The sequence below is a fragment of the Cavia porcellus genome, unplaced genomic scaffold (assembly GCF_034190915.1).
Source record: "Cavia porcellus strain 051 isolate PalLab524CR breed Dunkin Hartley unplaced genomic scaffold, mCavPor4.1 scaffold_30, whole genome shotgun sequence".
NCBI classification, from domain to species: domain Eukaryota; kingdom Metazoa; phylum Chordata; class Mammalia; order Rodentia; family Caviidae; genus Cavia; species Cavia porcellus.
Window position 1 is genome coordinate 24,156,493 of NW_026947513.1, and position 18,169 is coordinate 24,174,661.

The 18,169-nt window shown below is 38.7% G+C and overlaps 1 protein-coding gene across 1 annotated transcript in view; it reads right to left on the minus strand.

Moving 5' to 3' along the window:
- The window catches only part of Kctd8 (potassium channel tetramerization domain containing 8), a 244,133-nt gene extending 226,588 nt beyond the window's left edge, over nt 1–17,545 (minus strand). Inside the window, exon 1 of the mRNA XM_063240708.1 lies at nt 16,198–17,545. Coding sequence (XP_063096778.1) covers nt 16,198–17,158 — 961 coding nt within the window. The 5' untranslated portion in view covers nt 17,159–17,545. The remainder of the gene's footprint in view (nt 1–16,197) is intronic.
- Nucleotides 17,546–18,169: the final 624 nt, after the last annotated feature.

Below are 18,169 nucleotides of genomic sequence, written 5' to 3' on the forward strand. Positions count from 1 at the left end.
TGTTTCTCCTTAAGAATAAAAGCAGATCCTTATTGATCTAGTATATCGCCATACCATTCCCAACTCTGCAATGGCTCCTTAGGTTTCTTTCATCCAGCAGGTCACTAAGTTTGAACAAAGACAGATCAGATATTTGAATAAGTCTCTCAAAAATCAGAAATAAGAGTACAAAGTTTCATTAATTACAAGAATGAAAGCATGGATGAAAGAAGGAAGGTCAGGAATATCCCATCCAACTCTCCAATTCCTTCTGCACTACATGAGACATTCATTCTCTGGCTCAGAATGATCAATGAAGAATTCATGAGATTTCATCAGAACTTTTATGAGACTACTCACAGAGATAGAAACGTAAGTTTTTATACTTCTGCAGCTTTTCGATCTAAAAAAAAATGAATAGTGTATATTGTATCCTCCAAAGAGTCATGGCTTATACAATCTTTTAGTTATTAGTAGTCATTCTTCAACCAGAGTCACCTAGACAAGGATTTCATGACATAAGGCCTCTCTCTACTAGAAAAACAATGCATCTTTTACTTGGTTAGCAAGCTGATGAGAAAATTAGACTATGTGCTCCATCCCCTTTTCTTTCTTCTCTCTTTCCTTGTAAAGTGGATGAATGAATCACAGGCCAGCTGCCCGCCACTTCTTTTCTCCCAGGTTCTTTGGATCATGCTACCTGTAGAGCATGAAAAGTCAACTCTTCCTCCCTTCTGCTACTGCTTCGCATTGGCCCATCTTTTGCCTAAACCCTCCCAGCAGCCACCAACTCGCCAACTTTAGTCTCCCTAATTCCCCGTGTCACTTTGCTGCCACAGTTGCTTTCTCCAAGTGCAGAACTGATCACAGCACTTTCTGGTTTAAAATCAGTTGCCCAATATTTAAAGTGCCTGTATGACTTTCCTCCACGCCCATTTAACAATTTCCTCTTCCTCCAGCCCATTTCTTTGTCATGATATCCAGTCAGGTCATCCTTTCCTGGAACACTCCATGTCTGTGTGAACTAGCAAAGCTCTCAAGCCCTCACACGTGGATGCTCACAGTCATGTCAGTTTGAAATATCAGTGTTTCTCTAGTGCTTTTCCTGAACCCTCGATTTAGTTCAAGCACTTATTTCCTCCTCTGCATCATTATTGTTCTTTCAAGTAATAAGTAAAATAATCAAATTTAGTGAAATTTCAATCTGAATAAAATGATGTACCACGTGCGTTAATTAGCATCGCATTACTGAATTCTCAGAGCAGTCCTCCTCTCTGCAACGCACACCATTAGTCTAGTGATTTTGCAAAAGAGGGTGGTTTTGAAATAACTTATCCAAAGTCACACATGTATTAACTAAGTAGAATTAGGGTGTGAATGTAGCCTTATTTCAGAAGCCTCCTCCTTAAATCCAGTCATTGTGTCTTTACTCACTCATTACACAACTGTCCTAATTAAACCGATAAACATTTTCCAAGTGACAGTTTGGTGCCAGACAGTGTGAAGATTTACTGAGCAGGAAGAGTAACTCTAATTAAAAAAAAATCACCCTTACTCAAGACAGCAACAGTTTTAAATTAAAAAAAAATCTTCCTAGTACATACCATCTTTCACTACCTTAATTAAAAATATACATACATACTATATATAATATATAGTATGTATATATATATATATTTATACATATATATGTAGTACCAGGTGTCAAATATATATATACATAAATGTATACATATATATGTATCATGTGTCAAATATATATGTGTGTATATATATATATATATATATATATATATACATACACATACATACATACCAGGTGTCAAACATATATACATATATATACATACATATATATGTATATACACGTATTATACATATATACATATATATATTATACATGTGTATAGTACTAGGTATCAGACAGAATGTAAGACTTAATAGCAGGGGCTGGGGATTTAGCTCAGCGGCATAAGCGCCTGCCTTGCAAGCAGGCAGTCGTGAGTTCGATCCCTGGTACCGATAAAAAATGAAAAAGACAAAAAAAAAAAAAAAAAAAAAAAGACAAAAAAAAGACTTAATAGCAAAAGAGGACCCTATAATGTTAAATAAAAACTTCCTCCTGTGGTTGGCTAAAATATTGCTTCAGGATTAATAGTGAGTTTCTCTGGAGACTTTAATGTCACTTAGTAAATGCCTCTGTTCCTAGACTTTTATGGAATTATTATAGACTCAATATGTTGTGTGTAACTTTTCTTTATCTACTTTATATCTTACACTTCAGTATCTTGAATCCATATTCCGATGTGATGCAAATGTTTCTCACTGGCAAGTAGGAGGGGAAGAACCTTTGCCTTGTGTCATGCATGGGGTGGTTTCTTCCTCCGGGTATTTTACTTGAATCCAATTTATCTTGTTGTGTTTTTTCTCCTGTTCCATTTATATAACACAGTTCAACTGGGACGCTAAACAAATCTGACTCACATCATCCCTCTTATATTCAGATCCTTTTCAGGTGAAAGTCAGGGAAATAATCTCGAGAAATTTAAGTGATTTCCGTGAGATCCACAACCAGGAAGTGGTAGAAACGAAAGATAAACCAAGATCTTCTGATTTTTTGTAACACTTCACTGGCTCTGTGTGTACTTTACCATAACCAAATATAACCGTCTAATAATTTGGCAGATATTCCTTTATCCTCGAGTTTGTATTCTATTTTGAAACTACACATTTCAAAAATATAAAAATGCCTCTGGTATCCTTTGTTATCTAAACTGAGATACTAATTCCCAAATGTTCTTCTCTTTGATAATCTGCAAATAAAAAACACTAAAAATGATCAGATTAAAACTGCCAGTTTCAGCCAGGTGTGGTGCCACATGCCTGTAATCCCAGCACCTGAGAGACTGAGTTAGGAAGATTGCCATGAGTTTGATCCCAGGTTGGACTACACAGTGAATTCAAAGCCAGGTTAAACTCTACAGTGAGACTTCGTTTAAAAAAAAAAAAAAGTCTCATTTCCACTATATGCATAAAATTACAAAATCAAGATTCTACAGTCTATCATGTAATATTTGAATCAGGTAATTGTATTCGTTGACAAAATTATTAGATAAATCTCCACTCATATCTTCTCATCACCCGAAGCATCATTTAAAATTGGAGAGCCAGACACTTTATGCAAAATGAAATACAGATTCCTCTGCAAATAGGATTCAGAGAGAAGGAGAAAGAAATTGAATCTAGGCAAAGTTGAGATAACGTCCATTTACAGAAAATATAGGAACAAAGCAGCATTCTAAATAGTATCAAAAGAAGGCAAGCAGCCATACGCAGATCAGATCTTCAAGATCCTATTCCTGCAAACAAACTGTGGCATTACAGTTACTTAAGGAAAACAGTGTTACGGTTTGTGTGTAGATGCCCCCACCAAAGCTTCACACACTTTTAGATGGTTTTTTTCAGGGGCTAAAGCTAGAGTTTGTGACTGATTCATGCTAAGATTAAGGGTAATGGATTAAGGGCGGGTTATTTCTGGATGAGCCCACTGATAGGACTGGCACTGCCCTAACTCCAGTGACCTGGGTAAGATAAAAGGACCAAGAGAGGCGTGTTTCTCTCTCTCTCTCTCTCTCTCTCTCTCTCTCTCTCTCTCTCTCTCTCTCTCTCTCTCTCGTTGTTGTTGCTGTTACCATGCACTGTAGCCCCTCTGCCATGTGCTGCCCTGCTATGGAATCATCAACTATGGACTGAAATCTCTACAAACTGAGCTACATAAACTTTTCCTCCTTTAACTTTGGGTGTCAGCTATTTTGTTTCAGCAATCAGGAAAGTGACTACAACAGAGCGGGGTGGGCAATGGATAGGAGAAAAGACAGACAAAGAAAGGAGCAGAAAGACAAAAGCAAAGAAAAAGGACTATCTTACCTATATTGGGAAAGAGAAAAAATACAATGTCTAGAAATGAACTGAAAAATGAACAGCTATAAAGAACATTTCTGCAGGGCAAATGGTGCACAGCTGTAATCCCAGCACTTGAGAGGCTGAGACAAGAGGATTGCCATGAGTTTGAGGCCAGCCTTGGTCATCTAGTGAGTTCAAGACTGGCCTGAAGGCCTGAACTACATAGTGAGATCCTGTATCAAAAATCAAATAAATAAATAAATGTTTGAGATAGTCTTGAAAATATCATTATGAACTATATATCAGATATTGTCAAGAAATCATGACTTATTTTTGCTAGGGTTAAAAATGGAATAGTTAAAAAATGTGTTAGTAATTATATAAAACATTGTCCATTTTAATTTTATGTAAGGGTGAAATAATAATACTTTGTTTGACTTTCTATGTCCAATACCTTGTTTGACCCATTCTCTCAACAACATTTCAAGAAAAAAATGTAAAGTAAGGCTTTGATAATTGTTCCATCTAGGAGATAAATATATAGGATTATTCTGAATCATTCTGTCGTGAGTTAGTGATGTTTAGAATTTACATATCATTATTTAAAAAAAACAGCACCAACAATGGCAACAACAAAATCTCAGCCATGACCGCAAAACTGCGACCTAAGCAAGGACATGATCGGTGCTGTTTCACAAAAGCCACTGCCCTGCTGACAAGGCTGGCAACTTCCTCTTAAGCCATTCAATTAAGAAAAGAGAGTGAAAAATGTTTCACAGAAGTTATCAAGTAATCTTCAATCCTAAAATGTTACTAAGATTCTACTAATTCACCCATAAACCCAACCAACATTGCACAGTATTCTGAAAGAATTATTTTGCTGAAAAAAATGCAAGACTGGCCGTGAGTAGCCTATGCTCCTCAACCGTTACAGCGATTAACCTACCAAGACAGGAAGGATGCTGTGAGATCTGTGCAGCTACAAGGAGACTATCCTGCACAAGGTGGCTCAAAGTGGCCACTAAGGAAAATTAACCAGAAAAAATATCCCAGAAGGTAAATAAAAGGACCACAAGGGTCAGTAAGCAAGGGATATTTTAACTGCTGATGGACCCAGGTGCTCTCAGGTAGCTTTAAGAGGGAATTTATTCTATTGCCAGTAAAAGTGTTATTGCTGGGTCTGTATAGATTTGTTGTAGACTCTTAGGTGCTGTATGTTTCCTATTCTCCCATTCTCTAAACAAAAGCTTTCACTGAAATCATTTAACATTGTTTATTGAATGCATTGCAAATAACATGTATTGACATAATTCATTAAATGACTTTTCCCCAAGTAATCTCAGCTTTCATAAAATGTCATACTGCACATGGACTAAGGATGAAAGTAGGGGGTCTCCCCTTAAGGAGAAGTTTAGACAAGGTTCATTTGCATAAAGGACAATGGATCCACGCTGTGCAGGAGCATGTATTGAAGACGTTATCTCTATAGCTGAAATTTTAGCAATCCCAGAAAGTGTTTTGCAGACTCCTGATTCTGAGTCTCCCAAAACCTTTCAAGGCAGCACTTCATTGGCAGCCTTACTGGGTGATGTGGTTGAAAACTCACCTGGAAACTTAATCCTCTTGATCAGTCTAATCTATTAACTACTTAATAAATTCTTTCCAGCTTAAACTAGCTACAGTGGAATTTGCTGTATGTAACTGAACTCTAAAAATATAGGGAATTTGAAACGGTTGCCTTTGCGTGCGTTACTAGACTTCACTGAAAGGATTCTAGTTGATTTCCAGGGCTGCTGTAAAAAAACATCCTAAATAGGTGCTTTAAACACTAAAAACTTACTATTCCATGGTTTTCAATGCTGAAATTTGAGAGTAAATTATCAACAAGTTTGTTTTCTCCTCTCAGCCATGAAGGAAAATCTGATCCATTCTTCTTTCCTAACTTCTGAAAATTTCTTGTCAAGTTTTGGCATGCTTTGCCTTCTATATGTATCACTGCTACCTCTTCCCTTGTGTTCATTTAGGTATTCTTGTGTGTGTCTGTATATATGTGTGTGTGTGTGTGTGTGTGTGTGTGTGTGTGTGTGTGTGTGTATTTCTATGTCCATATTTCCTGTTTATGAAATGTAATTGGTTGTATTGGATTACAGTCCAACCTGATGACCTTATTTTATTTGATTATCTTTGTAAGGAAACCACATCTAATAAGTTACATCTTACAAGGACCAGATCAGCAGGGAGCATGTGGTCAGGGTTTCAGTATATCTTTCTGGGATGATATAATTTAACTCAAAACATATCACATAAAGCATACCACACTCAACTTATTAAAAAATATTACCAATAGTCCCCACAGTATAGTCATTGTGCTAAACCTGTGGGGTAAATATTTTCTTTCTCCTTTGGGCTGCACAAATACTGGATATTACTTCACAATATGAATGTTAAGTATCAAATTATTATTAAGATAAATATATTTGGATATTAGTAATTATAAAACAGACAAATAAGATTGAACACATCAAATAAACAAAAGTTTATTCCACAATCCAAACATGCTAACACAGAAAGTAAAAACCAAAGTATTGATTTGGTTCTAGTATGCTTTAGAAGCACCTCAGTCCAGCAGAAGAGAAGGAATGATTATATTGACCTTCATCAGCTTCAGTGTTGGCCTTCTAATCATATTTGCATTTGGTTCCATTTATAAGCAACATGAACAATTCACCAATTGACAAGGTCCTCTTTCTTCTGTTATATGACAAAGAATGACTTTTTACCACTGTCTATGAAATATTCTAAATCAGTATATCACAAGTCTATTAACTGAAATCAAAAAGGATACCATACCTCTGAGCAGACACACACCTATACACATACACATGCACTGACACACACACTCACACACAAACATGCCTACATGCCTAGACTCTTCTGATCAAAACTTAATAGAAGATATGGTCTGTTTGTGGCCATGAATGTGAGCATTAAAAGTAACTTAACCTAGATTTCTCTCAGTATGGAAGTTTTCATATATCTGAATTTTTGAAAGTTATTCGAATGAGATAGTGTATGAAACGATTTCATCTTTAATAAATGTTTTGTTACTATACTCAACAGGTTTTTATTTAAAAATAAGTTTGATACATTCAAATAAGGACAAATATTCAACACAAATTACTTGACAATTATCGCATATGATGCTCTATAGATGAGATAAAAAAAATATCAGTTGCTACTGTTTCCTACATGAAGAACTAAAAAGTAAACCTAATCTATATGTTAGCACAAAATAAACCTAATCTATATGCTGTTGCAGATTATAGACAAAGGTTTTGTTTGCAAAATCTCCCATTTTCTAAAATCAGCATCAGCATCAGCATCAAAATGACTCATCCCTAAAGCCACCATATAGATGACACCAGTATTTCACAAGCATATTTGTTTCCTCCTACCATTCACTGTAAAATTGCCTGCCACTGTAGCAACTTTTCTTATCAAAGAGGAAGTCACTTTTGAATTATACGCACGAATCTTATCATCCACCTGCAAAGAAACTTGCTGGATGCAGCCTTCACCAACCAAAAGAAAAACAGGTCAGAATATTGGAGAATTACCTCCGAATGGCTGCCAGCATCTCCGTGCTTTCTTCAAACATGTGGATTCGAGAAACTTGAAAACTTACATTCAGAGTGTGTCAGAACAGTTTCAATAGGAGCTGATTGAGTTGACAGCTAACTGTTTTCCTAAAATTGCAAAGATATGTATTTGAATTCAAAACATAGTTTGAAATTTTGGCCAAATGCCCAAATTCTGGGCAATGTGTGAGCCCACATGGCTCTGTAGAAAGCTGTTCTCTGGTATAAAACTGCTGATATCAAAGTTAAAAGCTCTCATAAGTAATATAAATAAAAATATGAGTAAGCTGTGCTTTGTCCAAGCATACCCTGAGCTGTGAGACAATTTCCATTGAATACTACCAGTCATACTGTATCAAAATTGACCAATTCCAGCACTAGAGTTGGAAGAATGTATCCCCCTAAGCAATACAGTACCTATTAGAATAAAGTTGTTCTAAAATTTGTTACAATTTATGTTAGACTTAGCAAGTCAGTAATTTTGAAAAGTAAAAACCTATTAATAATAACTACCTTTTAAAGGACAGTGTTGCATAGCTATTGCTTACAAGGTCCTGATACAGGAAAAGACATTTGTTACTGAGAATACTAATGTAAAGAAAAAATATTGACTATGCATTTTGAAGTTCTTAACAAAAGACAGCAGACAATTGTTTACTGAGTATTTAAATTGTGACCCATACTCTTCTAAGGACTATTTCATTTAATCCTCATAACAAATCCCCTTAGGAAGAAAATCAAGTTATTTTCCCATGGTCTCAAAGTTAGAGCCAAAATTTTCAAGGAATCTGACTTAAAAGCATTAGATCATTCAATAGTGTTGAGGATTTGCTCGTTAGAGCCAAGAGGTTCTGCCATAGTTCCTCCTTGCACACGGGGCTGTTCTCCCTAACCTACACTGTGCCAGTTAATGGTACTTATCAGTATGACTGAACAGAGACTCCTGGAGCGATCGATGATTGGGTCACAGAGCATTATACTCATCAGCATATTACCCCACTGGTGTTCACAGCTGAAGGTACTGTTAGTAGGGGTCTTTGTGGGACAATGTGGGTCACTGGGGAGGGGCCTCTGAAGGCATAACTATCTCTTATTGCTATTCTTACCCTGTTCTCTGCTTCTCAGTTACTACAAAGCGAGTGACTGGTTCCAACCTGCATTTTCACTGTGATCTTGCCGTAGAGCCAGTTGACCACGCACTGGAAACTCTTAAATCATGAGTCAGATAAAACTTCTCCCCCTTGTGGGTGCCTAGCATTCTTTCATGCATACCTGTACTAGAAATTAGAAAATATGTTTAATCTACAAAATGATGAAAAAGAAAAACATACTATTGATATGGTAAAAGTATTTGTTACTATAACTGGTGAATAAAATGAAAATAGCACAACTGAGCAGTTAAATCACTCAAATTCTGGTGACATAAAATCAACACTATTTTTTCTTTTATTCTTTGTCTATATTTAACTTTTTCCTTATAGAAATAGGGTTAAGTGATGACAGGTATATTAGAAACAACATCCTAAGCTAACAGCTGAACACTGCATTAGTTTAGTGAATTAGTATCAATGAGAAACATCCTATTAAGTAGATAGCACAAAAATGTGCAGTGTTAGTGCCTGCAGAATTGATTTACTTTTATTAACAACCTAATGCAAAGTTAGTAAGTACAGTTAAAACTGATATTGTATTATTATCATTAAACAGTAATACCTGTGAACTACATTTTAATATGCCTTTTAAAAATGGATCAATATTGCAATATAGTATTAACTGTATTCCTACCTTAGCAAACACTTATTAGTTTAGGCAGATAATACTAGTATAGGCAGATACTATTGGAACTTAATTTCAGCCATAAGAAGGCATAATCACATCCAGAGACAATAATCTTTCAATATCCTAAGATCTTTTAAGAGAATAAGAACTCAGCATTGCAGTGATACATAAGGCTGGGGCACTGTGCATTTGCCCAACATCTTTTATACACTAAATAAATCAATCCAGTTAATTTGTAATCCCATCCCTCTATTTCACTAATTTAAATATAAAGAAATATGTGTCTATGCATGTGCCTATGAATCTAATAACTTTACTTATAAAAATCCTTTCATTCTTTTTATCTACTTTTTATCTACTTTCATTCTTTATAGTGCTGTATCACAACTTCTCATGTAATTACTCCTGCTAGTGTGGAAAAATACTATAAAAACAGATAATTATCTATAAAGGAAAAGTAATTAGGGATCTATATGTACAATAAAAATACAGAACCTCCATGAGTAAAGAATGCTTCAACAAAAGTTCATTCAGAATTATGTGACTATGATACTGTACATACAATAAGAATCTAATAGGTCAGGAAATAAACTTATAATGATAAAGATTCTGTAGCATGCTTTATTTTATTTTTGAAAATCCAAATTCAAGTACATTTGTACAATACTAGAAACTTGTTCAAAGACTAAAGAAACAGTTCAGTAATTAAGAATGGGCCTAGCATACAAAAGCCTCTGAGTTAGATCAAACACTTACAAAACAAAACAAAACATTTATGATTAACAGACACTAGTTATGAGAAAGGTATGGAGGATAAGTACAGGGTACCTGATTCATTTCAGCAGCAAGAACTAAACTTACACTTATAAAACAGGTAATGTGCCTGTTGGACTGATTAGATAGGAAGCCATTCTAATCTGCAGATAAATCCTCCCAAACCCCTGGTTGACAGGCTCTTACTGCCAGATATAGGCCCCAGATTTGAAAAATCCCCACAATATCTTGCAGACATTTAGTTTCTAAGTGGCAGAAACTAAAGTTTATTCAAAAGAGGTTTTTTTTAGATAACTAAATACAGTGTTAAGTTTTACCTGAACTGCTACTTTCCTAGTGCTTCCAATTCTTCATATAGACCTCCGTTGTGTTTTAAATGGAGTGGAAGAAAATCTTAGTACCCAGCTGGTGCTTGATGTTTTCAAGCCTCATTAGACTAAGTATACAATTTATTGACATTAAGCAAAATTTAGAACTATAAGACAGCTGTATATTACTTTAAAAATTAATTTAAACCAAAATATCCTCTTCAATTTGCCACCTTCCAAGAAAATAACATACAAAATATGTTCCACTTGCAAAAATTAAAGATGAATGTGTTACCTTAGCAGTTTGTCAGTTTATCAAATCCATAGATATTACTGGTTTATCAAACTTTTAAGTATTCCTTGTTCCGCCAAAATATTGTGTAAAATCAAATGGCTTAATGACTTTAAGAACATTCATGACTATGATAGCCCTAATAAGTAAAGAAAAGTCCTTACGGTAAGTAAAATATATAAAACACATTCAGTGTATTTTCATGAAAATTTAACATTAGATTAAAACTATTAGCTATATTCATCAACAGTTCATACCATTCTTTATACTTGGAAATCAAGAAATACTAAACTGCATTTGTTAAATTTATTATGTGAAACAGGAATTATGTTTAAATGTTTTAATATAAAGGCTTTGGGGAAAGAGAAAGATTCAAATTACAGATCATCCCCTACTGACGCCATGCCTAACACTACTTACCTTCTTGAATTCTTGTCAAGTTCACAACATATTATCAGCTATGAACAATATACATAAAACAGTGATTACAATGTAGCAAAGATTTTTTATTTTAATGTATTTTGGAAAAGTCTTCAAGAGAACCAATCAAATATTTAAAATATAAAATATCGTTTGTAGTGAATACATATGTATTGTACTTTTACCATCTAAAATTTAACAGTTTTAAAGTCATGGAGAAAATGTCGTTAAATATATTAAATGCATATTACAAATCTAAGGCAAGCTTAAAAACTATGTAATAAGACCATAACTTTTTAAAAATACATTTTTTTCATCTATATATACATTGAAAACCATGACATGAGTCAAGATTTTATTAGGAATTACTGGCGATTTCTTTAAACTTTTACTTCTTATGCATAAAATTTCACGTGTTACTTTTATTTTCAAAGGAACTTCATGTATTTGTGTGTGTGTGTATGTGTGTGTGTGTTGAGAATACTTGAAGCTTATTCTCTTAGGAACTTTGAAATACATATATATTATTGCTAACATTAAATAAAGATAGTAACTATGAGTAAATAGCTTTAAAATCTTGTAAATAAGTAGATGATTATTTTCACTATTTAATATCTGCTAACAATTTAGGAAATCAAGTAGATAATAATTACATATTATTTCCATATATATTTATTTTTTCAAAGACTTTCTTTTTTAACTATAGCATGTTCACACATTTACACACAGACACACACAAATTGTGGGTTACAGCATCTTAAACTACAAGCAAGAAAGAAACCTATTAGAGAAGGTTTATACCCATTCATTATCTGCATATAGCTTGCCCCACACAAGGTGTCACAGGAGAGCCAGGGTGACTAAAGTCATAGCACTATGAGGAAAAGTTTATGACAGCACCATGCAGACATAAAACTTCAAGGCCCACTCTACAGTGTTTATCATTTTCTGTTTTTTCTCTATTGTAAGTAGGTGCCTGTACACACATGTAGATCAATCAATATGTCTAGTTCAAAGCATGAAATAATGCTAAGGAAACAAATAAACCAGTACTATTGGGCTATAAATTCACTGATTGTGATGAGTAAAGGAATATATAATTCTAGTTTTTACTAAGATTGACCTACTTATTACTGTCCAGTCACATAACTATCTGCTCTAATCTATACTGTACCAATCTAAAATTCTTTTTCTGCTTATTATTAAAAACAACTACAACTATTCACCAAACAGCTCCTCAAAACAAAAAGCACAATAGACCATTCTTTTCTCTCAAGAAGAGACAGTCCATTTTCAGAACTGGAAAAGTGACATAAAATTTAATTGTTATACTATAAAGTAGAATGTCCTAGAAAGACATGGTAAGCAATGAGTTAAGAATGAGAGTAGAAGAATCAGAGAACTAAAGTATTATGCTGATTCACCCGCAAGATATAGACTGCTTGTATTTACATTGGCTTTAATGGAACTAGTGGGATGATCTATTTTAAAAATGTAAGCCAATTTGCTTCTAATTTGTTAACCTGACAAGGTGAGCAATTTAAGTGAAACAAATGAACATCTATATAAAGTTAAAAAGAAAAGAATGAGAGTAGATAGAATTGTCCATACAGCCAAACGAACCTGGTATTTAATGTTTAATGACTTGCATATAACCTTGAGCATAAGAACCTAATGACTCAGATACAAACACCTGAGATATGAACCCAGATTGGTATTTATCAAAAAATATTGCCAAAGTCTGAAGACCTAGTGGGGAAGGCTAAAGCATCTCTTGGCCCAAATCAGAACGAGCTCTGATATAGCAGATTTGAGTGAACCGATTAAGCCTAGGTGACTTAATATAAAGAGGTGATGTTCCAGGAAAGATTTTATTCAATAAGCTGTTTCAAACTTCTGAAACTTTAATGTGATGTCTACTTGAAAAATAATTATCTAATTAACTTTACAATCAAATTTACTGTGTTTTTATAAGACAAAAACATGTAATGTTAAGAAGAATAATAAAAGCCTGTAGACTCTTACTTGCAAGAGTAATAGGTAATATTTACTAAGCCTCTCTAATGAGTCAGGCTCTGCTGTAAGACTTTACATGAATTATTCAATTCTATTAAATTGGTACTATAACTACAGGTGAAGAAACTAAAGTATAGCACAAGTAAATAATTGACCACAGTCACACATTTGGCAATTAGCAGCGCCTGGCATTACGGAACCAATTGACCTGAAGCATTTGCCCCTCTCTTAGTTGCACAAATTGAGGAGTAAGGAATATTAAAACTGAAGACCAAATGCAAAACTACAATTCTGCCACTTTTACAATAGCATTAAGCCACAAGTTCTCATGTAACTTGAATTTTAAAAGATGTTAAAATGACAGAAATATGCATTTTTTTTCAGTCAAGATCTCACGAAGTAGTCCAGGCTGACCTTATACTCACTAATGACATAGCCTAGGCTGTCTCAAACTCTCAGTGATTCTCCTGCCTCAGCCTCTCAAGTGCTGGTATTACAGATGTGTGCCACCATGCCGAGCTGGATACAGGTATCATACACTACACATATCACACACTAAATAAATACAAGTGAGTATCTGTTGAAAGACCTGTGCCAAAAAAAGGAAATGAAAGATACAAAGGCTCTTCCCTTAAATCTGCATTGTAAGTAGATAATCAGGGTTATCTGATAATTTTGCCTTTATGAATATCACTAATAGTCTTTAAAAATAGAGACCTTGTCAGGCAAACTGCATACATTTTGTCATTACCTAAATTGAACAAGAAAGAACTAAAATAAATTTACCTTTGCATTCACCAGGTATTAAGGAGAATTTCATTCAAGATAATTTGTGAAATTATAGCTCACGTTATACAATATACAATACACCTGTATGTATACCAGTATTCAAGAAAAGTTGTACATCAAAACTATTAAATGACACCTACATTTAGGTGATTAATGACTGGATTACCACTTTAAGAAACCAGTATTTAATATGAAATTGTGTGCTTTCTTCCAAAGTTAGGATAACCAATAAAGAAGGTTAGAAGCTGCTTATTTGCATTTCTGGAACTATTACAAATGAATCTCGGGGAGCTGGGGATTTAGCTCAGAGGCATAAGCACCTGACATGCAAGCAGGCGGTCATGAGTTCGATCCCCGTGAGTTCAATCCCTGTGAGTTTGATCCCCAGTACCGATAAAAATGAAAAAGACAAAAAAAAAAAAATGAATCTCGGGGCTCACTAGAAAACAGAGTGCTCCATAAATGGTTATCCTATATTATCCTTTCACAATCAAAGTAATGAACATTGCTGAGTCCACACTTTTCTAAGGAAAAAAAAGATTGTGAAAGATTTCCAAACTTTAGGACACCTAAGTGTCAAGCACTCATCTTCCCTTACAGAGCAAAACACAGCTTTGCAATCAGAAACCACTAATTACAAGAAGAGCAAAAGTTCATTTCACATCATCTTTTGAAACAGTTGCAAATGTATCTGTAATGATATAAATGTTTAAAGTCTAGAAAAACTGTTGATGAAGTTCTCATTGATAAGTGATAAGTAATAATTAACATATTTAATTACTTAATATATGTTGAGGAAATGCCAATTTATATGAACAATACCACATTCCCCTAAGTGGCTTTTCTTAACAGCATTACTTTGCCATGTTTATGACTGTTGGGTTTTTACCTAGCACTTTGGTGGACATTTCTTTTGCTTCAGTGTTGGATCATATAATCCAACACGGCTTAGAAGGACAATGTGAGGGCAAAATTCTGTGTTTGTCACCTCGAGGTTACCAAAATACACAGACAGGAGCCACAGTCCAGTCAGTCTTGCACCTACACAAGAAGAGTTGTCTTCCACTTGTCCAGTCAAAAGAAAGTGTAGAAAATTGTTCAATTCCACAATAACGAGCAAATCACCAAAATACACCAACACAATTAAAGCTGGTCTGTTGCCATTAAAGACTTTAATGCTATTTTCCCTCACATGGCAGGCAAGTTTTAAAGCTTCGTGTGTCTTGCCAAAGGAAAAATGTTTGCCAAATAATGCTCCTGCTGCTATTCCAGCTGGCTTTTCCTTTGCCCAAATCGCCTTTTAATCGTTGCCTCCCTGGAATTATGCTTGTCACTGGAAAGCTCGCGCCACATTCCCCAATATTCTGTATTTGTTCAGATGATTTGGGGAGGAGCTCTGGAACTCCACAGAGCATCCTCCGAAGCTCTCTACAAAAAAAGTCATGCCACATGTCCTCTCCCTCATTCTTTCATTTCATAAATCACAGCAGTTATCTAGAGAAAGCGCTTTTAACTATTTTTTTTTAACTGTAGTTGCGCAGAAAGGAAATAATCCTTAGAGCGCAGGAACAGACGCGTGCACGCGAACACACACACACACACACACACACACCACGCTCCCCTTCTAATCTCCAACCACCAGCGCTACACTCAGACATCCAAACTCTCCAGCTCCTCCCCTCCTCCTCCAAAACGCTGGGCAGTTGCACTGGAGAAAACAAAGATAAATGCCCGGAAAATCCGAGTTTCTATTGGTTAGTGAAGGCCGCTTTTTCACCGGCCACTTTCATGCCCTGTCATCACCACTTCTTCCATTGCATCGCTTCCAAAGGACTCGCAATTGGCGCTAGCGCGCCGGGCGCACCCACAGGAAAAGTGGTGCAAGTGAGAGGCAATGCCCTGTCATTGGGGCGCCAACACAACTAACAACCATAGAAACTGACCCCCAGGAGTCCCCTGGCTGAGCACCAAAGGAGAAGGGCTTGGGGTTACTGCAGGCAGTTCTGAACCCATCTTCCCTCAGTCCTTTACAGTCCAGGGGAAACCAGCCAGCGTCCAGGCAGAGTCAACAGAATGAGATCAACAAACTTAAGGAAGAGACCGAGTGCTACTTAGTTTACAAAGGAGAGTAGAAATTGAGATCGGAAGGGGAGAACGTGTAATTCCTGGCTAAGGACAGAGGGAAACATCAGGAAGACCTGCTTGCATTAGCTCTAGCTCCCGCCAGGACATTCCCGCAGGGGACACCCCTACCCGAGCTGCGACACGCCGCTAGGAGGAGCGTAGGGCGCGAACTTACGGAAGAAGATGTATTCGGTGTAGCTGCTCCAGATCTTGTCGTCGCGGTACTGGTTCACGAAAGCGGCAGTGCCGGAGGAGTTGCAGGCCACCATGTGGAAGCCGGCCTCGGAGAGGCGATCGAACGCCTGCTCCAAGTAGGTGAACTTGAGGTAGAAGCGAGAAGTGTACTTCTCGGGCTGCCGGTCGGGGTCGCGACTCTCATTGAGCGTGTCCCCGAAAACCTCCTTGGCCAACGAGATGCGCCCACACACCATGATGCGCGCCACCCGCCGGAACTTGGCGTCCGCCTGGTTGTCGCGCACGGTGGTGTAGGAGCCGCGGTAGCCCAGGGTGAGGAAGCCCGAGCGCTTGTCCGGCGCCCCGGAGCCACTACCGCCCCCGTGCGCACCGGGGCCCGAGGGCGCGGCAGCCGCCGCCCCGCGCAGCAGGAGCGCGTCGCTGCTGCCCTGCGAAAGGTTGTCCTCCAGGTCGCTCTGGCAGCCCTCGTCGTTGAGCGAGTTCTGCTTGGTGACCTTGGGCGACAGCAGCTTGACTAGGTCTGCGAGCTGGAAGTACTCGGCTTCGCGCAGCAGCCGCTCCTTCTCCGGGAAGTGCTCGGGCAGCGCCAGCTGCTTGTCCCGCAGATAGTCCAGCACGTACCTGAAGAGGAAGCCGTCCCGGTCGATGAAGAAGCGCGCGCGGCTGTCCCTGGGCAGCTCGCCCCGGCGCCGGGCGCCGCCCCGGGGACTAGCGGGAGAAAACATAGTGGCCAGAGTGCTGTCCGGGACGCTGAGCAGCGTCGAGTGCTTGGTCACATAGACCTGGCCGCCCACGTTCAGCTCCACCACCTCGGGGAAGGGCGACAGCGCGCAGGGCGCCGGGGCGGCGGCCGCCGGAGCGCCGGGCGAGCTGGACGCGGTGACCATCTCGCTAATGGGCAGGATGGTGCTGCCCGCGCTGCCCGTGTCCTTCAGAGCCATGATCCCCCCGGCTGCCGACCGGGTGACCTGGAGAGCGGCACTTGGAGGAGCCCAGCGCCCGCGTCCCGCACCTCTCCGAGCGCCCTGCACGCCGGCGGGGCGGCGCGGTCCTCCGGGCGGGCGGCCCGGCTCAGAGCTCGGGGCGGCGGCAGCGAAGCCCGAGCGCCATCGGGAGGTGCGGGGAGAAGCGACTGCTCCTCTGGGGCGCCGGCGGGGAGTGCGAGGACTTGCGAGCGGCTCTGGCTGGGCTCGCTCCCGCGGGAGGGCGGGAGGAGGGCGGGAGCGCGGCGGACTCACCGCCCGCAGCCTGAGCCCGCGCCCGAGCCCGGAGCGCGGACGGGGGCGCCAGCTACACTCGCGGCCCGGGAGGGAGGCGGCGCTGACGTCAAGCCCGGGCCTGGGACCCGAGCCACAGCTGTCATTTAAAGAGATAGCTCGGGTCTGGGTGTGCCAAACTCCGACGCTAGGGGGCGGAGCCGACGGCCAGCCTGCGGGAGACGCCAGCCCCGCGGCCGGAGCGAACCTCAGCGTGGAACCTCGGAAACAAGGTCGGAGAGAGGGACGCCGTCTGTCGCTCATTCAGTCCCTGCGCTCCTTCCGTCCTGCTGGCACATTCCTCTCTCTCTCTCTCTCTCTCTCTCTCTCTCTCTCTCTCTCTCTCTCTCTCTCTCTCTCTCCCGTTTATCTTTCTCTCATTCATCCTTCTAACTTCTTCCTCTAGTTCAAGAGCAGACAGTGGAGCATAGGCTTGGATTAAAAGCCGAAGGTCAGGCTTCCAATCTGAAATTCCTACACGTGTTGGCAATGGGACAGTTATTGCAAAGACGCTGTGGGGAAAGAAGGTTTGATGCTTTCAGTGACTTTATGATACTTTTTTTTTTTTAATTTTTAGTGAAGGGCAAACTGCCTGCTACCCTTACATCAAATTTTGTGATTGCTTTTTTTAAACTGCATGTCCTTCAGGATTTATAGCTCTAAATCCGATTTCATTTCATACAACGATAAGAGACT